The following is a 24,795-nucleotide window of genomic DNA, read 5'->3' as shown; positions in this document are numbered from 1 at the left end:
CGCGAGTCATACCACGATGAAGGTCACCATGTTTGTTACTCGTGCATGAGCAGAAGAACCATTTACCACTGCGGTGGTGCACATCCGCAATAACAGCGCTCTGCAGACTGCGGCTGTCTCTGTGGGGGGAATCACGAGTGTGAAAGAAAAGTTCCACCTTGGGAGTCGGCATGTAAAAGTGACGGTTGCAGGGACTCCGAGCACCAAATGCTAAGAAAGGTTTTTTGAGGTTGCGCTCGTTTTCGTTGCCGTGTAAACGGGGCCCATGACACAGTCACTTCTTTAGTCCAAATGAGAAACATCAACAAACCTTTCAAGATCACAACTCCTCATCAACTCTTGTTGAGCTGGTCTTGTTCTAGGTTAACACAACTTCCAGAAAAGACTCAAAATGAATGTCAAGTTACATATATGTTAGAAACAAAGTCACTGATGTTTTTTTATATGTTTCTTATATTACACTTATTTTACACCAAATTGACCAATACACCATCTAAAATACCAAAGGATTTTGATCATCATGCTATCAATTGTTGTGGTAAGTCATGTATTATTTAAGAGAAAACCAAATTTCTGTTCGTCGTTTCTGCTCGTTGTGTGTCTTAAAGATTTAAAATGGTGTGTAAAGTTTACTTTAGTTGATGAACCAATCACATAAAAATAATAAATTGACCAGTGTTTATTTTGAGTCTGTGTGTCGTCCAATTAGCTTTTGGTATGTGCCAAATCAATTCCAACGAAATATTAATCTGATATCTTCACCATCGCGTTCCCCCATTTTCTTCTTCTTTGTAAAACAATGTCAAAAGTCTGATGACTCATTCGGCCGCCGTATTTTCAAAATTCTGCCTGCACTAGAAATGTCCTCTCTTCTATCAGCTGCGTCGGCCTTTGATATTGGTTTGAGCTATCAGCGGTGTGTAATCCACGTTTAGCAGAATCAGCTAATGAGAATGTCAATCTGATATGAAGTACGTCCCTTTTACGTTTAGGTCTGTAAAATTGGTTCAACATTCCTTGACTCCAGCTACATCGCTGGACAATACATGCAACTGCAGTATGTTACTTTGTTGAGGGAAGTGAATAAACCAATTATTCTTGATGTCAACATCTTGAAGCGAGAGAATTGATGCAGTCAACTTCTGCAAGCAGTGCTGGCGACTTTCAGATAAGAAACAGGAAACTGGTCGAGGTTTATAATCAGCGAAGTTTTTCTTCGTACTGCTAACAAGTTAACATGGCTGTTGCTGAAGCAAGTCAGAATGTAGAAAATGAACTGGTGACAATTTATTTTATCAGTTGCTTGTTGTAATGCCCCATAAACATTTTGGTCATGTTGCTGTACTCACATATTTGACCTTTTCGGTGCATTCCAGTTTGACTCTAAATTCACACACAACTGCAGACATTGTTTCCATGAGCTCAGCACAAACTGGAGCAATAAAACTTTTACTCACAAGCAGGACTTGTGGTAACAAAGGAAGTGGATTTGCCATTTCCGGTCCAACAGACTGTTAATGTGATGTGACAACTTAAATCCTGCTTTACTCGAAAATTGAAAAAGGACTATCAGTGATGTGGAAGACTTGTTTTATTCATTTGTGACGTGATAATTTTCTTGCCCAGAAAAACAGAGAGTACAAGTTAAAGGAATTGTCACCCCACAACTAAGGCCCCGTCCACACAAGCCAAAAACCATCTTTTTTCTCCGCGTCATTCTTAAAAATGTTCCCGTCCACACAGCGTGAGTGCAGGAAATATCTGCGTCCACACAACACCATGAAAACAACGCAAGATGATGTAGTACATGTGCCTGGTTGATAGGGGGCACTTTAACTCTGCCACAGAAATACACCAAAAACGGAGAAGACACTGAGCATGCAAAAATGGTAGGGCGATGGCGTCAAACTTTTTTTTAGCAAATGTGCCCATCTATACGTTAACGCAGAGACACCATTTTCAAATTCCTCCACTCCTGAACCTGTCCTTAAGACAACACAGTTTTCAGGCTCCTAAAGTGCTGCAGCCAAAAACAATAGAGTTACATGAAAGGGTGTTGTTAACCAGGACAGCCCCACAATATCAAGGCCTTTAAGCAGTTCCAGGGGTTTCTCATCCAGTCCTGGAACTTTGCCACCAAGGGGTTTTTTGAACGACTCTGGTGACCTCTACCAAGTCCTCTCTAGCTGAGCATAGCTTGAGACATACCGCTCCGACTCCTCCTGAGACGCCGGATGGTGCCCCAGAACCTCTTTGAGGCCAATCAAAAGTCCCTCTCCATGGCCTCATCAAACTCCACCCATGCCGCAGACTTTGCTTCCACAAATGCTACAGCTGCAGCCCCTTTTGCCCACCAATACCTGTCTGCTGAGTCCGGAGTCCCCTGGGCCAACCAAAGGCCTCATTTTCTTCCCAGACTGCCGATGTCCACCAGCATACCCTTGGGTTGCCGCCATGACAGGCATCAATGATCCACAGCTGCGAATAGCTGCTTTCACAATGGAGGTCCTGAAAAGGGTCCACTTGTACTTTATGCCCTCAACAGCCTCTCTAGTACATTAGAGAAACTCTCACGGAGTTGGGAGAGAAAATGTTTTCAGACAGAGTCCTCTGACAGCCTCGCCCTGCCTACCTGCACTATGCACTAGGGTCTGCTGGGTCTGCCTAGCAATGTTCTCTGCCACCTGCTCCAACTCACCACCAGACGGTGATCACTTGACAGTTCTGCTCTTCTCTTCACCTGAGTGTCCAGAACATCCAGTCTCAGGTCAGGTGAAACAACAACAACGTGGATCACTGACTTGAGACCCAAGCAGCTCTGGTACCAAGTACACATATTGATCATCCTTGTGTTTGAGCATGGTGTTTGTTGTGGACAAACACCACGTGTCCAAGAAGTCCAAGAACAATTCACCAAACGGATTCAGAGTAGGCCATTCCTCCCAATCACGCCCTTCCCGGTCACCCAGTCATTGTCAACATGAGCATTGAATTCGCCCAGTAAGACTATGGATTCTGTTGGCGGTGTCCTTACCAGGCCCTTACTTATTCACTCCAAGAAGGCCGAATACTCTGAGCTTCTCTTTGGTACATAAGAAATGAAAAATGATGAAGTCTTATATATTTTAACAATACAAATCAAACATTACTTCACTTTTTTTTTTTTAAATATGGAAGAAGAAATATTGGAAAAGTAAATAAAATATCTTTAATTTATGGATTTCCCCCGGCTAGCTCAGTTGGTAGAGCATGAGACTCACAATCTCAGGGTAGTGGGTTCGTGTCCCACGCTGGGCGCCACCTTCCCGTGGGCTCACCACCTGCAGGAAGGTTCTTAAATGGTGCAATGTGATCTGGGTGACGGTGGTCAGACTGTCACCCCCACGACCCGGAAACGGATAAGCAGAAGAAAATGAATGAATGAATGAATACTTTATGGATATCTTATTTATGTCGGCATGGTCTTTCATAATATATTATCCATTTCTAAATGAGTGCATATAATATCCAAATATTTGGTAATGAATGATGATAAAACGTGACATTATATATATATATAAATCCTACAGTGTAAGAATTTCGATGTCTAAAATGACATGACTAGAAAGGCACAAGATTTCATGCTTTGTATTTCAGAAGATGACCTTGATTTCAAACAAAGACGTGGAGGACAACAACTTCTTAACCTTTGACAAACATTTAATAAAGCTTTAATAAGTCTTGTATTAATACATGACTGTAAGTGAAATGTTTTTCCGGCAGGACATTTGTTGCATAGATTATCCCCAACATCTCTGGCCATAAACATCAGACAATAACGATCAATGATATTGAAACATTTCATATGCAAATCACAACATTAGGCAGACCATCATGAATAAACGGAGTTATGATAAGTCTGTTGATGTTAAACTCTTCACGATGTGCAAATCCCACTGTTGTAGTGACAACTCTAATGACCGTGGCAGTTTTCTTCAGTATGATTGCTGCTTACAGAGATTCAGTGGAAACCGAATCCTCCCTTTGCGCTTAGAGCCATTTGTATACAGCTCGAGCTCTTGAGGGCAAAGGTCAAACGAGACCGCATCTGCTGTGTGACAGATAAAAAATTGTGAAAAAAAGCAAAGTGGACAACAAGTGGGTTAAGAAAAGAGTCATTCTACAGCATATTCAAAAGTAGTTGGATTAAAAATGACTTAACAACGGTACTTTCTTGTGGCTCAGAGAAGAAGGAATTCACAATGTCTATACGAGTTGTTTTGATTAGTCCATGATTGACAAGCTTTGAATAAGAAACCCATCCATCCATCTTCTGGACTGTTTTATCCCACCTAGGGTTGTGGGGTGCTGATCCCATCCGATTATGGGCAAAGGCAGGGTCGCCGGTCCATCACAGGGCTAACACAGAGAGACATTTACACTGACAGGTAATTTCAGAGTCACATGCATGTTTTTGAAACACGGTTCCCAGGGAAAACCCATGTAGGGTGGATGTTTTAATGCCATACAGAAAGACCCACATGCAGCAATACTCCCACTATGAGAGGTTGCTAACTGCCACACCAATGTACAGCCTTAAGAAAATACACTACTGGAATACATTAACTCAATTCATGAACACAGTTGAACTGTTAAGGCAGAGGATCTAAAATCTTACTGGATGCTTCTGGATGAGCACAAACACAAAGAAGCATGATCATATGCAACCAGCAGAGGCAAAACGGTGACTTACTTTTGCAATACTGTGTGACATATGCCTGTCTATTCATGATTTATTGCCTTATTGTTGATGATCTGTGTATGTGAGAATATCTGTAGTGTTTGTGTTTGGTATAATCACTGGAGAGATGTTTGTCCAGATAAAACCAAACAACACTCTGTAGGTCCCGCTCTTCAAGCTCAGAGAGAGTGTCCCACTCGAGAAGCATAGCCAAGAGCACGTTGAGTTCATGATACTCAGTTGTCCTCATAAAATCATCCCCCAAACCTCATCAAACCTTGAAAATAATCCAAGGGGCAGCAGTCAAAGCCAATGACTTCAACACAAAAGTGCTTCGAAGCTTTTTTAATCATGATCACTCCTCCTCACACTTCATTGAACACAGATAGAGAGATGAACTTTAGGCTGAAGTGATGCCGTATTAATACCATAGAGTATATCTGCAAAAGGTGCCAGACATAAAGAAGGGCACGTGCACACATCTAGATCACTATTTAAGTGTTCAGAATATGGTTGGGATACAAGAGGTGAGGTATTGAGGAAACACTGGTGACTTTGGAAGGGATGGAGGCCAAACTCCTCCCACAGTTTTTGCTTTGCTTCAAATCTGGGCCTTTGGGACATTTTTCTCTTTGTACTCTCATTTCCTCGCACTGTTCAACAACATGCAATCGAGGCTAATGGCTGAAATTGCTGGTATGTGTGAAAATGAGTGTTTGTGATTGTCTTTCTCACTGTGTTTGCCCTGTGATGGACTAGTGACCCTGCTTTCGGCCAAAGTCAGCTTGGATGGGCTCCAGCACCCCGTCACTGTTGGTCACTGATGTTGGTCAGCGAGGTATAGGAGAAGGATGGATGGATGATTCCGTTTTTGTTTTTTGAAGTCACATTCACAGAAAATTCACAGTTCAACCATAAGATTATGACCACCTGCACCTACCTGTGCAGGTCCCATGTTGGACCAGTTGAGGAGTGCACTCCACTACGCTTCTGAAAGTGTGCTGTGATCTCTGCTTCCAAAACACTGGCAGCAGACCTTTAAGGTCGTGCTGGATGCATGGTGGGACTCTATCACGTTTCCTTTTTAGGACCACTGAAGACCAGCACCACCCCATATGAGCTGCAGTTTTGTGGATGCTCTTACTCAATCTTCTAGGAATCAATTCGTGAAACTTGATCATTTTTCTGTTTCTCACACATTTGACTTGAGATCACATTGTTGACTTGTTGTCTGGTATATCCCACCCACTAACACGTATATACTGTCCGCACCTGTCATTAGTCATAATATTATGGCCGTATGGAAGTAAATGCCCCCACATCTAGATCACTATTTAAGTTGGATATACTTTCGAATGCAAGATGTGTTTATCTTAGTGGACTCCGTGATTCACAGTTCCCTTTTCCCTTTAGCATTGTACTGGGGAAATTCTGAAGCCAGTGCCCTTGATGAAATGTTTTGCTCTCCTTTTGTTCAATGTCTCACCACACTAGTGCTTTAAAAGATCCAAAGCAAAAAAAAATTAAATTAAGTCCAAAAAGAAAAAGTTAGATTTACAAGCTGTTTTTAGGAGCAACATTGCTTAAGTAGGTGAGAAACAGCATGAGAAAAAAAAATAAAGATCCACAACGGACATACGGAACAGAAAATGTAATCCACATCACATGTCCCTTAAAGTGAATCACATTAAAAGGTGCTGCACCACAAAGCATTATTAGAAATGTAAACTCATTTGTGCTTTATAGTGTATTCTCATTACTTGGATGAAAGTGTGACAAATAGAATGAATAACTTTTTTTGCATTCCTACAGTAGCTACTACTGTCACTTGGGTCACAACTCACCTTGAAAATAATACGAGCAACTCAGAGTAACTGAGGAAATACCCCTTTTGCCTCGATTCAGTGATGACATTCGAATTTCTGAAGCCTGAAAAAAGTTTGAGTTACACTGAACGGCTCAAATATCACACAAACTCGTTCAGACTTCCAGTGCACCTCCCAACAGTTAATCAGCAGACAAATAGGAAAATACAGCGCATTAACGAGACAGTCTGTAAATTAAAGAATTCAAACATCCAAAAAGTTCCCCTATCCCCTAAAATAAAAACAATGTGAAGGTTTATCTACATTCAAATGCAAAAACTGATAATTATAACTTTGCTTGTTTTGTGCTCCATATTACAGAATTGTTTTAAAAATTTTTTTAAACAAGACTGTTCACAGAGAACTCAATCAATTTAAATGATCTCCGCTTTCTTTTCTCTTCTCATTCTAGGATCCAAGCTTCATGCATCTTTAAGGACAATCTGAGTCATTGGCTGAGGCTAAGTTGATTAAAACCATGTGAGCCTCACAGGTACAAGGACTGTGGTGATCATTGCTGTTAAATAGTAACATTACACTGAGTTCATTGCTGCAGACCTATAAATTAAAGAAATTGATAACATGAGGCACACACACGTGTTTTCCTTGTTTGGGAGCACATTCACACGCTGATGAAGTTGGACGAATAATAATGTCCATGGTGTGGAGAATTCACGTTTCCTTTGCTTAATGAAACCTTGCAGCCTTATTTGACAGGACAAGTGCAGAGGCGATTACAGAATGATCGAAGAAATAAGAACACGTAAAGCGCAGAACCATTTCAGTTCACTTGAGGGAACTCCAACAGAGGAATCTAAGTAATGGCGCAATGTAAACACAAGAGGGCGCTATTAGATTGTTCTCCCCCTCACCAGTTTTACGCTTAACATCCCCAGTTGGAAAGTCTCAAATAAAATGCAATGCCATAATGTCTCGAAGCATCAAACTTGACAGTTGTATGACATTATGACCATGTCTTTTCTGAGTTGTAATGGAGTCTAAGTAGTTGTATCGCAGGAAGCGAGAAACGGAAAGAGCAAAAGCAGGAATGTGTGTTAGATCTTTGAAGGAGGGAACATGAAGTGCAAGCAGGATTAGCATTTAGAAGTAAGAACGAAAGAAAGAAAGAAAGAAAGAAGTTAGAGTTCATCTTACAGTAGAAACAATAAATACATAGATGCACTCTACTTTAAATAAACATGTTCCAACAAATGTTGTGGTTAGTGTGTCTGTTTTTCTGAGGCCTGCATCTCTCTCTCTCTCTCTCTCTCTCTCTCTCTCTCTCTGTCAGCAGGGATCTGTCTCTCTCTCTCTCTGTCTGTTTCTTTCTCTCTCCATCTGCTTTTTTTCTCTTCCCTGCGACTTTAGCTGAACACCTCACCCTACTCTCATCTCTTTCAACCCTAACCCAGTTCTTCACCAAGCACTTCCACCCCCCCCCCCCCCCCCCCCCCACACCACACCCCTCTGACATACACACACTTCTCACATCTCTTCTCATCTCCGAGCGCTTCTTATCATCCTGGCGGCTCGCGTGGTCCGCGCTCGCTCCTTAGCGATGACGACGGGCAGGTCTTGCAAGGTGGTGACAGTCATCTTGGACCAGTAGTCCACCTCTTTGAAGATCCGGTACACCCAGACCTTCAGCTCAAACAGAATTGTTGGACAGTTCATCTGTTGATGAGAAGAGACAAAACAAACCTGTCTCAGTTTGATTCCAGAAGCATCATTAACCCCTGATAGCGTCGGCACCTACCTCCAAGCCGTCCACGCTGGGAGTCAGGACAGTGCCGCCGTCAGCCGCTCTGAGGAGCTCACCGGTGTTGATTAAGAGAAGCGACAGTCTGTCCTTCACCAGCTTCCTCTGGCTCTCGTACTCATGCATCATCCCGTCACCCAGCTCCTCTTCCTCTTTGGAGATGGCTCTCTCCAGCAAGGTGCGACACTGCAGCAAGGCGGAGTGCAGGCGCCACAGCTTGTCCTTGGTGTCCAGCTGGGAGGAAGGCGGAGGGACAGACACCAGCCGTCGGTCCGCCAGATCCGTGGTGAACTTCTCTTTTTTTCTCTTGAGGGAGACACAGGGACAAGACGTAACGAAATCTAGAACGAAACTGACATTTATTGAAAGAATGAGGTGGGCAGAAGTGAGAAGAGATTAGACGGTGGAGTGCATGAATAGAGGGTTGAAGAATGAGTTTTATGAAGCCAGGCTGATGTCATGTTTGACAGAAGCTTGGCTGATATTAAAGATAATTGTCAATGAGGCAACAGGAATTTCCAGCGAGAGTGTTGTTCCTTTGTAGAGGCTCATTTGCTGTATCTTTGAAGAGGAACTCAGCCCAGGTCCAGGGGCGATTTGTAAAGTAAACATATGAAAGGTTAAGTATGCAAGTTAAAATAACACAGAACCAACAACCAAAAAAAGCTAAACAGGTTTAACCACGACACAAATAATGACATGTAAAGACCCGGTGTTCCCAGCTTAAAAAAAAAGACTAGGTTGTTTAAATTGAAGCTAATCTCATATTGGGACACAGAAATTGTTAGAAAGCGATTAGCTCAATTTAGTTCATCATCAAGACTGGCCACAGATATACACAACTAGAATCACTGGTTTATATTCTTTTTGGGGAAAAAAAAACAAAACAACTAAAGAGTTAATACAATTTTTTTAAGATATACTTGTGTTTGGAGATATTAAGCGATAAGATTTGTTGCCAATTGACCAGGTTTAAAGGGTGATTTATGATTTTATGGCAGGTTTTTTAGGGGTTTTTTTTGGCAACAAAGCACAGCACCGAGCTACAGATTGAAACACTGATTTTGCTGATATGCCAGTTTTCCTGGAGCATATTGTAGAAACATACCAGGGCTGCACCAGTATTGCAGTAATTATATCATTTGGGTAAAATAGAAGCAGTACGTGATGATAATATCTTCATAGTTTTCGATTAGTTCTTCCAAATAACAATGCACTTTCTCTTGTGCCTACCGTGTTTTTTGGGCAGAGATTCTCTTATCAACCTTGAGCATATGCTTATAGATTTCAAATATATTTCCAATCTGGACAATATAGATTGCTCTAACTACATTTTAAAAGGCATACCAAGGAACTAGTATAATAGTTGCTACATCCTGAAGTTTTTTCCCCACCATTTTTTAGGTTGTGGACATAATTGCGATAATCAGAGGTTAACTCGAAGTACAAAGTCACTGACTAAATTCAGGGTTCCTGAAGCACTCATGTGCAGACATGCAGAGATAGAAAGGAAGAACTGGCCTTGACGCTGAAGCCAGGCCAAGTCTTTCCTGGCGTCAAACCTTGATCGCAAGCTGATATGCAGTTCATAGTCTTCAGTCGCATATTTGTACACAGATGTGTGATCCCCATTACAAAAGGAAATGAGTTGCCAAACTCAGCACCTCAGCGCTTCCAGTGAAATTTGTGACAAATAAGACATTATGATTTGTCTGACCATGTTGTCAGATTACTGATGACAGTAACTGGCTTCAGCTTTGATACTTGCGTGAGTTGTTATTCCCAGAGGCCTCTTTGTGACATTATACCGAGAAGTTAATGTTGTAGCCTTCGTGCAAGTTAGTGCCAGCCTGACAGAGTAACCTAATGTGACCTGGACCCGCTAAAAGACACAGTCGAAGGGAGTGTATACTGTAGTGGAAACATTATTCAGGCAGATAATGGATACCTCGAGGGGCAATTCTACAGCCAGAGACAATACTTCAATGAATCACGGTGAATAATGAAAATGGGTGAAAAAGATTTAAGAGGTATTAAAATTGGATGTCGTAGACGAGAGTTTTACTTCCCAACATATAGGCAAAGGGACAGCCTGACAGGAAATTATAATGCTGCCTTTAGAAAATATTCCATCTGCTGTCATTTCCATTGAGACTCAAGTGAAAGAAACTAAATCAACCTCTGACAGACCATACATACATTTCTGATAGACAGGCTAGGACGTATCCACACATTGTGTTCACTGGAATGAAGCTGGTGATGCAACTCTGGTTTCTGCCACAGTAAGAAACTATTCCTATAAAGTCAGTCATCATTGTGCATTCAAAACTGTGTGAGGAGGGAGAAATGTGAAGGAGGCATGAAGTTCAGTTGGAGGGAAGGGTCAAAATCATCTGGGCTGAAGTGGATGTGGAGTTACACGCCAGGCCGCTCCTTTGCTTCTGGCGAGATACACGAAAGGAAGCATGAGACAACAGGCTGGCAGGAAACCAAGAAGTAGGCCTCACACCTATAGGCAAAGAGATGGGAGGCCTGAGGAGAAGATATGAAGGCACACAAACCCAGGCAATGGTGTGTGTGTGTGTGTGTCAGAAAAAATGCCCACCTCTGTCATCCCCCCCCCCCCCCCCCCCCCCCCCCCCATTGTGCATTCCTACCCCCTGCTGTCTTGGGAAATATTTATTGCCTTCACACACACACACACACACACACACACACACACACACACACACACACACACACACACACACACACACACACACACGTCTTTGAAACAGAGAAGTTAGAGAAATTTCCATGGGAAAGTTGCAGGTATTTGCACACGCAGCAGACCGTCATGATGACACACATCCCCACATAGAAGATCTATTAATTCTCCATTTAACCTTGACCCATTTCACTCGCACACACACACACACTTCTCTCTTTATTTCAGTCTTGAGCAGTGGAGTTAAAAAAAACAAGGTGGTGTTACTCACATAGAGCTCCAGGAGGATGGCGCACTCAAAGTGCAGCTGTTCGGCCACAGCGGCCGCCCGGGCCGGTGTGCTCCTGCCCAGCTCCGCGCCGGTCATTCTACGTGTCCTCAGTGCTGCCATCGAACCTGCAGCCGCCTGCTTGTGCCGGAACGTCGGTGTGAACACGTCCTCCGAGCTGGAGAGTAATAACCCGCCCACCCCCTCAGTATCAGTACACCCCCTCAGTGCGCCTGGCACATGCCCGCCACAGCAGCAGATCCCCGGTCACGGTTCATCACAGCGGGGCTCCTCAGTCAGTCAGATGCTCTTCCTCCTCCGGGGTATCAGGTGAAACTAAAGGACCCGATCGCTCCGCTCACCGTTGATTACTTATGTTACAGTGTTTGTGGCCAACTTTCCGCCCTTCTTACCGGGGACGTGGTGCGTGCCTGGCAGGAGGAATTTAACGGGACGTTGCGGGGGCGGAGGAGGGGGAGGAGGCTCATCAACTTATTCATGAGGAGCTTATCTGACTTACCGGTACCGACAGCCACCAGAGAGCTCCGAGTTCTACTGGGAAGCAGCGGGAACGGCTCCAAACTGCTTCCATGTGTGCGTGTTTCCTGTCTGAGATCAAACGTGGATAAATAAAAGCACAAGTTGCCACCATGCAGACTTCTTCCAACTACACTGAACGACAGGTGTCGATTATATTATATAACAATATATAAGATAAGATAAACGTCTCTCAGAGGGAACATTGAAATGGCATAATAATAATAATAATAATAATAATAATAATAATAATAATAATAATAATAATAATAATAATAATAATAATAATAATAATAATAATGATGAGGGTGACGAGTAAGACAAAAAAAACACAAGTGGTTGGATGTTGTAATGCCGGGACACTTCTCGGAAATGTTGTGGGGGTGCTCTCCTACAAACAGATCAAGGTGGGGGGAAGTTTATTGTTAGGTAAAGTATTTACCCCAGCATGCTCTGTTCATCAGAAATCTTGAGCACAGGTCTATTAGAAGAGTGCTCTGCTCTTTGTTTGGGGGCACTCATCCAGGCTTGACCACATCTGTGATGACCTGTCCGTTCTGAATTAATGTTATGAGTGCGAGTCTGGGACAGTTTGAGTCCATGGGGGTCACATGTTGTCCCTGTGTGTGTATGTGTTAATAATGTGGATGAGAGTGTGTGACTGTCTGTCTCTCTGTGGTTGCCCTGTGATGGACTGACAACCTGTCCAGGATGTAACCTTGCCTTGGTCCGTAATCAGCTCCTGATGGATGGATGAATGGATGGAAGGATGGGTTGATGGATGGAGGACATTCTACTTTTCATTTAAAGTCGCTGGTGAAACAGATTGTTAATGACAACGAACATGTTAAAGAGATCACTTCTGAAGTATTAACATGTGGTTGAAATGTCACTCAGTATCACGTATCAAGAATGATATGTTTAAAGAGAACATTAAAGATGTTCTAAAAATATAAAATCAGCCCTGCCAAAACTCAAAATTGGGAATGTGAGTGTGTGCTACTATAACACCCCCCTCTCCCTGCTTAACCAGTAATGGGCTGGTAACCTTCCAAGAGATTACCTGACCTTGGGATCACCCTGTGACCCTGAAATATATAAAGTAGTATTGACAATGGTAGGATCATTACGACCATTTATAAATATGTTTTAAAGGAATTATAATGACGTTTGATTTATGTGAGATTTTCAAAATAAGTGACATGCATTGTATGATACAATATTACATCATATATTGGAAACTTTCAATTCAATCTACAATGCTTTTGTTAACAAAACAAAAATATTTTTTTATGTATCATGGTTTACAAAGTTAAATCACGATAAAGCGAGGGCAGAATATAGCAAAAAGGCTATTTCACTTTGGATATGTATTCTAATATTAATATGGTTTTGGAAGAGGAAGAGGAAGAGGAACAAATTCGGTAAATATTCAAAATATGACTAACATTTGTCAAGCATGACTGGAAAACATGGTACTTTGAAGGGTTTGCTTTGTCTGGGCTTGTCTCACTTCTACAAAGCATTTCAGTGTTGTTTAAATAACAGCTGATGCAAGACAGCGGTAAACACATCCTGTCCCATTTTGTTCAATAATAGAATTTTGATAGATAGATAGATAGATAGATAGATAGATAGATAGATAGATAGATAGATAGATAGGTAGGTAGGTAGGTAGGTAGGTAGGTAGGTAGGTAGGTAGGTAGGTAGGTAGGTAGGTAGGTAGGTAGGTAGGTAGATAGATAGATAGATAGATAGATAGATAGATAGATAGATAGATAGATAGATAGATAGATAGATAGATAGATAGATAGATAGATAGATAGATAGATAGATAGATAGATAGATAGATAGATAGATAGATAGATAGATAGATAGATAGATAAAGGGGAATCTGCACAGGCATGTTTCGATGCAATTCGACGCCTGTCCTGCAGGTGTCACTGTAGGCAGGTTAGGCAGGCTAACTCCTCTGCGGCTAGTGACAGCGGCTAACCTCAGAGCTGCAGCGATTATTATTTTCAGTGAAGTGACGTTTCTGGATTGGAATCATTTTTGCATCTATATTGTCATGAATTAACACGCTGACCCAGAATTAGGAAGAGGCGTCCCGAATCTCAGTGGTTTTTCCTTTAAATGCGAGACCTTGGCAGAAGCTATGAACTCTCTGGTTGGTTACGGGTTGTCCTCTGATTCAGACAGCGACGGTGAGGATGTAAACAACGATACATCAGGGTGAGGAAGTGTGATAAATGTCAGCTTACGATGTTGTAATGACTCGTAACGTTTATCTCTTTTTAACCAAACGTTTTCGTGTAAATCTTTGCAGCTTTGTCAAAGATCAGAAGCAGGATGTTGAAGGAGCAACTGTTAAAAAGACCCGCAACTTTTTGCTGGAGTCTGGTTCCGCTTCCAGTGACTCCGAAGAAGAGGATACAGCAGTGCGGTCCTCGTCATCGCCACCTCCACCTGCCTCTTTTAGGAAGCCCACACCCCACCTCAACCCGATCAAACTGCCCTCTCCCCCTCTGAACGCCCGCGCGGACAGCAGCGTGTTCTCCAACCCGTTTCGGGCCCAGGCGGAGCAGAAACTCAGTGCTCTGCAGAAGCATGTCCCCCTCACCATGCAGGCCAAGCCCTCTCACATAGGAGGGAAGAGGATGTGTGTGTCCTACAGGAAGGACGGAAGGTGCAGGTTTGGGATCAAATGCAAGTTTGCACATGACAGCGACCTGCAGACCACGGCTACTCCAACCGACTGCCAGCAATCTGTGAACGAAGTGGCACCGGACCAAGCTGAGGTGGAGTCTCGGAGTCAAGAGGCGAAACAAGGAGGGTCGGAGGGGCAGCAAGGGAAGAAAAGGAGGGTTGGACTGAGCAACACCTTGATCCCCCCTAAAAGAGCCATGAAACAGTATACGATGCAGAGGGACAGGGAGCAAATACATATGTCCAGATAGATGTAGCAATGACAGAATCAAAGAGTGAATGGGAATATGTAGAAACTGAATAGTCTTATAACTTCTAATAAATCAACTAAAACTACTGCCACTTACTTGGGGTTCAGACTTTTTTTTTTTTTTTTTTACTAGAGAGCATTGGGGTTCATGCTTAGACATGATGATGGGATAGCGAAGAGAAACACATGGTCTCAAACATTCAACAAATACAAAGAGAATTCATGTTAAGACGTTTATTTAAATCCTATAAACGGACAGTATTTTTTTTGTGTTGCTCTAGCACACATCCTATTTGAGATAAGAGAGGTGCTGACACATTGTGAGGTTTCTACATAGCTTCGCTTATCAAATTACATCACACTTTAAAAGTTAGGCAAATCCGTGAGTGTGCTTGCCGTTACTAAATGGCTTTATATATGTGATTTGCAGTGTCGGAAGTCACCGTCTGGCCGCCTATGAAATGACAAATAACTTCTGTGAGAATGAAACTATACAATTTATTAATCCTTCGAAGTTTCCCATCAGCAAAAAAGCAGAACAAATGTCTAGAACTGGTTCAATTAAACTGCCAAATGGAAATATGCACATAGTGACATTCTACAAGCTTGAAAAACTTTTTTTTTTTTTTAAATAAAGATTGCGTTTGTTTTTTTTTAAAAATCTGTCAACTCTTTTTGAATTTCTGAGTTGGTTTTTTTGCACAGATGAAATAAAAACTTCACAGTAATGGGGCCAGTAAGTTAATGCCTGCCCAGTGTTTAACAAAAGTTAGTCACCCCACTCGTATTATGGAGGTTTATAGCTTTGTAATGTGTGGTTTCTGTTGAACTGTCATATAAATTAATAGTAGGAACAAGGTTGGCCTCACTCTGGGTATTTGCTGTGCTGTATATCATTAAGAGCAATGCTAAATTATTGCATAACAGCAACATCTATTGAGCATTACCTAACCAATATACACGTGCGCGCGCACACACACACACACACACACACACACACACAAGCACACACACACTCATAAACAGCTTGTTACAGGACTGGTATGTACAAAGGCAACAACATACACATACAAACACAAACAGATCTTTCCCTGATACAGATATTCTAAAAAGCTACCAAATATGACAATGTGTGAACAGTACGTAACATACTGGTGATCCTACATTTACTTCAATACAGAATATTGGGTCATTCTTTTCTACTTTGCTGCACCATCCATGTTTTACATGAGGCTGTGCTGCACGTGTCTCTCAGTGCCATCAGCCAGAACTTCACCGTGTCCCGCCTGCTCCCAGACCACACCGTCCTCCCCCACGACCTCTGTCTGCTGGAGAGAGTTGGCCGGCTGGGTGGAAGAAGAGAGCACCGAACTGTCCAGGATGAAGCCGTTGCCATTTGTGGAGATGGGATCCTGCGGCTGGGGGTGGGAGGTGGCCGCCTGCAGAGTCTGAAGCTGCTGTGACGTTGCGAGAATGGGGATCTGCTGAATGTGAGTCTGGGACTGGCAGACGGGCTGAAAGGTCATCTGTAGGATCTGCGTCTGCCCCTGGCTCTGCTGTTGGGATGAATAGGACTGGAGGGTCTGGAGCTGGGGCTGCTGCTGGGTCACCACTGGGCTGGAATGGAGGGTGAGCTGTTGCATTTGAGGCTGCGGCTGAGCGGCCTGCACAAACTGGACGGGCATCTGGAGCTGCAGGTGGGTTTGCTGCGGGTTGTCAGCCGGAGAAGGAGGGTCGATCGGGGACAGGGCAATTGTCACGGGCACCTGCATAGTATGGAGACTCTGGTCTTGTCCTAGTAAAACCACCTGGTGACTCACTTGTTGAGTCACCTGACCCATTTGGGACACCTGAGCCACATGCTGCCCGACTTGCCCATCCTGGGTCAGCTGGTCCACCTGGCCATCCGGCCCACCTTGGCTCACGTCCAGGCTGGCCACCTCGGCTTGAACGGGGTTTCCGGGCAGCTCCAACATTGACGCAGGGGTTGTGATGAGCGCGCCTGCGTTTGCTGCCAGTGCCTCAGCGATCAGCACCTCCGGGTGACTCTTGGCTTTGTGGGCCACCACGCAGTCCTTCTTCTCAAACTTCTTACCACAAATGGAGCAGGAAAACTGGTAGGTGGCGTCGGCATCATGCTTCTTCATGTGCCAGTTGAGGGAGGCCTTCTGGCGGCACGTGAAGCCGCAGATCTCACACCTGAGAGGGTGCGGAGGTGAGGTGAGGACAGATGAAAACCAACAACAGTCAGATGAAATACACCAGAAAGTACTGAGGAATACAAACGAGTAAGTAGCGAGCAGTACTTACTGTAGAGGCTTCTCTCCGGTATGTATCATCCGGTGCACAGCCAGGTTGTGGGAACTCTTGAAGGCACGAGCACAGAACTCACAGATGTAGTCCCTTTGGTCTGGACAAAACAGTTCAACAAAGACTTTTTACTTAACGTTTAATCACAACTACACCTGTTTCAGGATCATGCTCGTGCCTATTTCAAGTCTATGCTCTCTGTGTGTGTGTGTGTGTGTGTGTGTGTGTGTGTGTGTGTGTGTGTGTGTGTGTGTGTGTGTGTGTGTGTGTGTGTGTGTGTGTGTGTGTGTGTGTGTGTGTGTGTGTGTGTGTGTGTATACCTGTGTGGTGCTTTGCATGACGCAGCAGCTGCTTCTGGAGTCGGAAAAGTCTTCCACAGGAAGGATGAGGGCAGACGTACTTCTTCTTGAGTAAGTGCTGATACTTTATATGGTGCTGGTAAAGAAATCCAAAACCACAATCAGAGACGGAGGGATAATGCATATAAATACATGAAAATGGTGACCTGGTGCACACAGGCACATTTTTCATCCAAATAAAATGGACTCATCACCCTGATAATCAAGTAGAGCTTCTTCTCCAAATCTTTATCAATCTGGAGTGCTGGTGATAATAATCACTATAGACACTAAATCAGTCAAATCTTCATTATTACTGTTGTGTTGTCTCTCCAAAACAGCCAATTGTGTTGTGAGCTCCATTGCTGTGAACTTTAGTTTTCACTATAAAAGTTAACTTTAATAACAAAAACTAAATGTGCAAGAATACAGACTGAGTACTAGAGGAAAGTGTTTAGTCTGATATTCTGTAATGTTTTGACAGGATTAAACAGGTTCATACCAGATAATCAAAATTAGGTAGACAAACATTTTTCTTTTAACTGTTCTCAATTTGTACCCGACTTCCTGAAGAAGTAAATGGAACGCCCAAGTCACTCGTTCTCAGCAAACCCATTTTTATTGTAGTTTCTGAACAGAAACACACCTGGTGCTGCTGCAGGCACATTTTAGGTATCTATTATGTAATCATATTAAAAAGGAACTAGACTCATCACCCTGTGAACAAAGAAGACCTTTGCCTCTTAAATATTTGCCCCTCCGAAGCTTCATGCTGAAAATAATAATCATAAACAACAGTTTGTAGATCACCCAAACACTGATTATTGCTTTCGAGCATTGTCTTGCAGTGTAGTTTACTGGAGCAGGTTAACTGTGTTGCTATTGGAAAAACTGCAGTGACAAGTTTTAATCACAGCTAAAGCTTGTTACACCGACCTGCTAGAAAAAAAAATATATATATATATATATATATATATATATAAAAAAAAGCTTGAACTGTGAGTACATTTGACAAGTTGTTCTACAGTTAATGGTCTGACAGCGGCATGTGTGGTCATCCAACCGCTTAAATATGATATTTAAACTTGATGGGAGTGTCTGCAGGTCGGAACATGCTGTGCACTCCCTAATCCTTTCTTATGACCTAAACCTTTCATGAGAATTCATTGGCGGAAAGCAGATTCAAGAGTTTTTCTTCTCGGCTCATAAAAAAACAACAACATTACACTGGGAAATTGAAAAGTCCCACTATGGAGCCCTAAATCTGTGAACCCAAGTAAATGCTCTGCAGTTGCGTCTCTCCGCAGGAAGCACCTTCCCGTCTACAGACCTGCAGGTAGCGAGGATGAGCCAACACCGTCCCACATCCTTCCATCTCACAGCGCACGTATTGCACGGGGGGCTTCTTCCTGTGTGACAGAAAGGCATCGACACCGATGATAAATATCAGATTGGTTTCCACTGTCAATGTCGACATGACAATCGCTACAATCATCTTATTAACGTGACGTGACGAAGCACTACCACACTCAGGCGTGAGGCTCACCTTCTCTTTGGCAGTCGGGGAGTTTTGTCATCTTTTTTCCGTCGCCCTCTCCTGACACAGAGAAAACAAAAAAGACAATCAAGCAGCGACGGGAAATCAAAGCTGTACTCTTGATTTGTAGTGAAAGCAAAGGGTCTTCGAAGAGACGTTTGTTTATGGCCGCACACGTTTCACTGAGTATGATGCTGCGAGGATACAGCTGGTTAAAATCTCCAGCATTTCCCGAGTTCGAACACAATGAATGGCGTCTCACTCACTTCCGGGGTCCATCCGGATCCTCCACTACTTCCTCTTCCAGCTTGACCTCCTCTTGCACGCTCTCTGCATTGTCGGAACCTTCTACTTTTATCTCAGCGGCTTCCTTCTCCTTCTTGGGTGCTTTCTCCTTTTCTTTCTTCTCCTTCTGCCTTGGAGGAACCTTGCGCTTTGGTTTAGGGACATCCCTAAGTCAAAACAGACGCACGCGATGACTCACAAACTGACATGAGCGTGGATTGAAAATTTAGCTAATTTGAACACGAATGCAAATGATTTAAATCCAACGAACCTTTCAGACTTGGGGTCGTAGCTCTGGTCATTCAAATCGTCTCTGTAGGGAACATCTTCATCACTGCTGAGACCTTCTTCCTCCTCCACAGCACTGAGAGCAAAACAAGACATCACACCAAAGCACAGTTTACAATTTGTGCTCAGGTTCAGGAGGTGTGTTTGAGATAATCTTACCTCTGGCTCTGCGGCTGGTAGTTGAGGTCATTTGGGTCATCCTGAAATGGAGGGTCTTCATCTTGCAAGGTGGATTCAGCTGCCTCCTTGCTTTCCTCCTCTTTCTTTTCACTGAGAGAACAAGCGACAAAGCCGGGGTCATCAAAACAACAAGCTCTTGCACACACACTATTTACCAGTAATTCGCAGGAAGAGCAGCTTGGAAATTAGAATAGTATGTTTATGTAGGTTGTTTATTTTTATAACAAGTTCATGTATGAGCCACAACAAGAAAATATAGCTATAATCCTTCAATAATTCCTTTCATTTACTCTTCACAGCATGTGTGCAAAGCAGCATTTTGTGACAATTTTCACTTGATATAATATTCTAATTCAGATTAAAAAACAACTTACATATCAAACTTCTCTGTATTGTTCACTTCCCCTTCCGATGCTGCAAGACCTCACCATGAAAACAAAAAATCAACACATTATGACTTTGAATCAACATGTTTATCCAAGAAATGAAAAAAGCGCCTTCTCAGTATGTGATTAAATGAAAGTGATAAAGGAAAGTCAGCACAGCGTAACAATAATGGATCCACAGTTACAGTATCCTCATGTCTCTGACACATTTCAACAGTATCAAAGATAGCCACAGCAGCAGTCAGGACAATGCTTCAGTTCTACTGGATCTGCAGGATACAATTTGCGATACGGATAATGAACCCCAGCGACTCACTGTCAACAGGCTGCTCAGCGACTGGATTGTCCATCCCCGGTTCCGTCTTACACAGAGGCTTGGCAGAGCCGCGGACGGCCCTGCCAGGTGGGGCTTTGGCACGAGTCTGGGCTGGGGGGCGTCTGGAAGGAAGTCCTGAAGTGGGGGTGGGGGGTAATTCATAGCAAGCATATGGATATGAAGCTTTTATCGTGGAAAATAAACTTAACAACAAAATCAAAGTTGTAGCCAACATTCCATATCTAATCCTGGTACCGGAGGGCCATAGTTCTACACTTCAGATGATTCTAGACGCATGAAGCTGATGAACGAATTATCAGCGCAGAAGACCTCAAACTTGTCACTCGGACCAATCAGGCTTGATGGAACATAAAACATCTGTGGCCGTTTTCACAGTTAGAGAGCAGGCGTCTGATCCGAAACAAGGTTAAAAGAAAAAGAGAATGTGCTCATATTGTACTCTGCTGTAAACACACCGAGCAAAACGACAAACAAAATTCATGCTTAGAGCTGCTATTTCTGAGATCTTGACCAACGTGCAAAGCATGTTGGGACTGTTGTGGTAAAGAAAAAAGAATAAAACACGTTTTTATACAACACTATTAATCCCTCAAGCATATCAGTTGCAATTATCTGCCGGGATACATAACTTCTAAAGGCTCGTTGAATCCTGTATTTGGTTTGTTTACGCCACATTAGTCAGGGATTTTTATTGTCATACCATTACACGTTTTTACATGTCCTGATACAAAATTCTGTTCCTGACAGCAAAAACAAAAATGGTAAAAAATGGAATGCAACCTGATATTAACCAAACCAGTCAGGTTTACCTCTGATGGTGGATCTGCTCATCCTGAAGATCTCAAGAGTCAAGTACATTCAGATGTTGGTTCACGTAATACACCAGCATCCAGCATGTGCACACCCTGTTCTCCACATGCTTGTTTTTGATTGATGATAATGATTGTCCTTTCCATTTCTACATTTTGTAGTTGCCACAGTGATCCAGGTTTGCCTTGGCACAAATATTACGCTGATTGCCCCAATTAAAGCAAAATATGTCATGGTTAGTTGCTGAAGTGTCCCGTTTCATCTGTAGATAAGGATTTAACATTGCGCCCCCCCCCCCCCCCCCCATTGTTTTTATTTTCACATTTGACCTAATTTTACCTGAAAGTCCAATACAGACAGAAATACTTGCTTTAGTAACATTTTACATGCCATGTTTGTGACTTGGCTCAGTTTGTGCAGAAAGCTGCAGATTCAGTGAAGGATGTCATTGATTACCTTGAGCATCTGTGGCAGGTTTGTTCACGTCCTGTGGGCTGCACAGAAGAAAACATTATAAGCGACATGATGACAACTCTGTTAATCTAATGCATGTAAAAGTTTCTGGCTTTCGTAAAAGTGTGGGCTTTTCTGAATCCAGGTAAGTTTCTCCACCCTTTCCCATGCAGACAGCAGAAGGGGGACGAGCCACGCTGAAGGCGTGCTGCTTTGACAGGAACCGACCGACACACGCTGGAGACTCATTGTAAACAAAAGTCAATTAACGAAAACTGTTCAATTACAAAAAAAAAAGAAGAAGAAAAAAAAAAACTTACTCTGTGGCTTGAAGGCTGTCTCCTGCTGTCGCCCCTCCAGCTTCAGCCGGACCCGCAGATTCGGAGTGTTTCTTCCGCCTGGAGTTGGACACTTTCCTACGCTTGGCCGCTCCGCTGTCTGGACTCGGTTCGTCTTCGTCCTCGTCGCTCCTGGTGTCCTTCAGCCAGGCCGGCACTGCCCTCGTTGACCTGTCCCTTAACACCCGTCCAGAGGTCTGCGGGCTCGACGCCGCAGCGCCGTTAACGTCCGCTACTGAAGGGGAGACGCCGGACCTCGGGCGGCTCGCTCCCCGCTCTCTGAGCGCCCTGCGCGGCGTACCGTCCGTACCAGTGAGCGGGGTCTGCTCTGCGGCCTTGTCCCCCGTCGGGTTTTCACCTGTATTTACATCACTGGCTCGGTCGTCCGCCGGGTCCATTACCGTTAAGACGCTCGCGCTAACCTCAAAGTGACTTCAAGTCGAGCAGGTTTACTTGCAAATTGAGTAAAAACTGAGCTCATCTGCTTTAAAGACGCTTTGACTGAAAGCGGCCTTTATCCGACAGTGCTGCATTTTCTGTTGGCAACGTCGCAAATTAAATGCATATATTTATTGATTAGAAATTGAAAACTTTTCCTAATTATCTATTCAGCAATAAACCAATATATTTTAAAGAAGCAGACACTATTTCTTGTTCTTAAAGCTATAGTAAACCTACTTATTCGCCCGGGCCCTGCGCGCAACCATTTTGTGCGCTTTGTTGCGTCTCCTTTAAGCCAAATATAAACCGAGGACGCGCCGAGGAGCGGCAGCGCATTTTAGCGTCCGCTACAAGCGTCTGGATGGACCACTGAAGCTCTTACACACGCGCACCGCAGATCCTTAGAGTTTGTAGATCTGCGAAATCCAGCATCGGCCGAGCACTGACAGCGCGCGCGCACACAGTTCCTAAAGCATCATGGGAAGTGTAGTTACAATAATACAAACAGCTTGGATTTAGTTTAAACGATGCATCTTGGTGTCTTGTCCATTTTTTTTCAAACCTAATTAACATGGAAACGTAATTTATTAAATTCAAATAATATAAATAGATACTATTCACAGGCGAAAAACTCAATATACAGTATTGTATTCTTGGACATGTAAGTGACACCTGTCATTAAACACACAAAAGTTATGGTAGAATTTCTTTCTCGTGAATACTACACGGATATAATGGTTTTAATGTGGCTCGTGTTTCCTGCTCTGACGATTGTGGCACCAACATGTCTGCCAGTGAAAACCTGCACTGACTGGTCTGAACAGTGGCGATGTTGCAGGCTGCTCGGATCAAGGATTTACCAGCAGATGGCAACATTGCAACACACATTAAGGCTTCAAACGCTGAACTTTTCTTGCCAGCATGAAATGGAACAGTTTTTTTGGGACTGGAGCAGTTTTGGATGGCAATTTAAGTCATTGTATGGCATTAAAAGGCCAAAATAAACAATATTGATTCAATGTATGCCTATTAGAGACCAGATGTTATAGAAGGTAAAGGAGATATGTACTAATGCATAAAGGCTAAATGTGAAAACTAAATGTAATGGGTATTTCAGTCCTCCCAATAGACACCGAGAAAGAAAGTGGATCAAATACTGGCTCTTCATCATACAGTCAAATATTTATGACTTATAAACAATCTTCAGAATTGGATAAGGAAAACGCATTTTTAGATATTTATCTAGGCCTACTTCTCTTTATTGTACTCCTCTGCCTTCGCAGTGTTGAGTCTCACACACACACACACACACACACACACACACACACACACACACACACACACACACACACACACACACACACACACACACACACACACACACACACACACCTGCTGGTAATAGAGTCATTAGTTGGGACACATGAGTGCCCAGAGAGAAATGCCTGCACTGGAAGAACATGCAAACTCCACACATAGTGGAGTATACCAATATTTAGTTTAAAAAATACCTACAATATTATATTACAAACGTAGTATGTGGTAACAAGACCGCCAAGAGATTAAATATATCATGGGACTTTTACATTTTACCTCCACATACCTCTTTTCAGTCACATATAGAGAAGCATAGTCTTTTATGTGGCTGTACTGTACTTGTTTATTTTATTATGTTAAACGGAGAGCTGTGATAGTTGTGAGCTTATTGTGAAAACGATGTTATTCTTTCAATATAATCTGCAACATTTTAGATGTTCCGCTTTTAAAGCTCAAGATAAAGAAGAAAGATATTAAGAAGGCAAGTGTTTGATATGTGGGTCAAACTGCGGGTCAATGTGCGTTTTTGTGACACTGCCATTAAACGCACATATTAATGTCTTCTACTGTGGCTCAAATTTGAGATCTATCAATATTTTAGGATTTACATTTTATTTTTTTGGGCTCACTGATTCTCATTGGTATCCTTATTATTTATGCTTATTATTCTGGTCACCCTTGGAAAGTTTTTGAAACAGTTGTTTGACAGGAGAAAAATCTTCATCTTTGAATTTGTTCCTCCACATTTTGCACCGTGTCACAACTTTTTAAATCCTCCGTGAAGTTCTTGCTGGGGTACAGCATGTTTCTAGAGTAAAGTTCATCTGCCACAGAGACGTTTATGAAACATTGTCCCAATACTTTGCTCCTTCTCCACCACAGCACATTGCATCATAATGGCTGATGTATGAAGTCTTACAATTCCGGAGCGTTCCAGAAACTTCTGACCTATTTAGTACT

The 24,795-nt window shown here is 43.0% G+C and overlaps 3 protein-coding genes across 5 annotated transcripts; 1 reads left to right on the top strand and 2 right to left on the bottom strand.

Moving 5' to 3' along the window:
• Positions 1 to 3,683: 3,683 nt before the first annotated feature.
• cntf (ciliary neurotrophic factor) lies at positions 3,684 to 11,752 on the bottom strand. 2 transcript variants are annotated; one of them, XR_013935341.1, is made up of 5 exons: positions 11,323 to 11,752; positions 8,342 to 8,650; positions 8,075 to 8,259; positions 6,565 to 6,649; positions 3,685 to 4,087 (listed from the first exon to the last, which is right to left on the bottom strand). XR_013935341.1 is itself a non-coding variant. In XM_080463546.1 (4 exons), the coding sequence occupies exons 1-3, from the start codon at positions 11,440 to 11,442 to the stop codon at positions 8,083 to 8,085; spliced, it is 606 nt and encodes a 201-aa protein (XP_080319672.1). In that variant the 5' UTR covers positions 11,443 to 11,752; the 3' UTR covers positions 3,684 to 4,087; positions 8,075 to 8,082. The 2 variants fall into 2 exon arrangements, 1 of the variants encoding a protein (XP_080319672.1); XM_080463546.1 differs by lacking the exon at positions 6,565 to 6,649 and having other exon boundaries at positions 3,684 to 4,087.
• Positions 11,753 to 13,798: 2,046 nt separating this feature from the next.
• On the top strand, positions 13,799 to 15,667 carry LOC308110409 (uncharacterized protein). Its single transcript, XM_080464669.1, has 2 exons — positions 13,799 to 14,091; positions 14,186 to 15,667. The coding sequence occupies exons 1-2, from the start codon at positions 14,015 to 14,017 to the stop codon at positions 14,814 to 14,816; spliced, it is 708 nt and encodes a 235-aa protein (XP_080320795.1). The 5' UTR covers positions 13,799 to 14,014; the 3' UTR covers positions 14,817 to 15,667.
• On the bottom strand, positions 15,037 to 22,951 carry zfp91 (ZFP91 zinc finger protein, atypical E3 ubiquitin ligase). Of its 2 annotated transcripts, none has more exons than XM_080464667.1 (12): positions 22,060 to 22,951; positions 21,743 to 21,780; positions 20,456 to 20,590; positions 20,128 to 20,176; positions 19,733 to 19,843; positions 19,557 to 19,649; positions 19,267 to 19,452; positions 19,010 to 19,060; positions 18,794 to 18,872; positions 17,446 to 17,560; positions 17,126 to 17,225; positions 15,037 to 17,014 (listed from the first exon to the last, which is right to left on the bottom strand). In XM_080464667.1, exons 1-12 carry the CDS (start codon positions 22,473 to 22,475, stop codon positions 16,039 to 16,041), a joined length of 2,349 nt encoding a protein of 782 aa, XP_080320793.1. In that variant the 5' UTR covers positions 22,476 to 22,951; the 3' UTR covers positions 15,037 to 16,038. The 2 variants fall into 2 exon arrangements, with proteins under 2 accessions (XP_080320793.1, XP_080320794.1); XM_080464668.1 differs by having other exon boundaries at positions 20,128 to 20,167; positions 22,060 to 22,611.
• Positions 22,952 to 24,795: the final 1,844 nt, after the last annotated feature.

Source organism: Lipophrys pholis (assembly GCF_963383615.2).
Source record: "Lipophrys pholis genome assembly, chromosome: 5".
Classification (NCBI taxonomy): domain Eukaryota; kingdom Metazoa; phylum Chordata; class Actinopteri; order Blenniiformes; family Blenniidae; genus Lipophrys; species Lipophrys pholis.
Note: the sequence above shows the minus strand (reverse complement) of the source record. Positions and strands in the feature narration are given on the sequence as shown.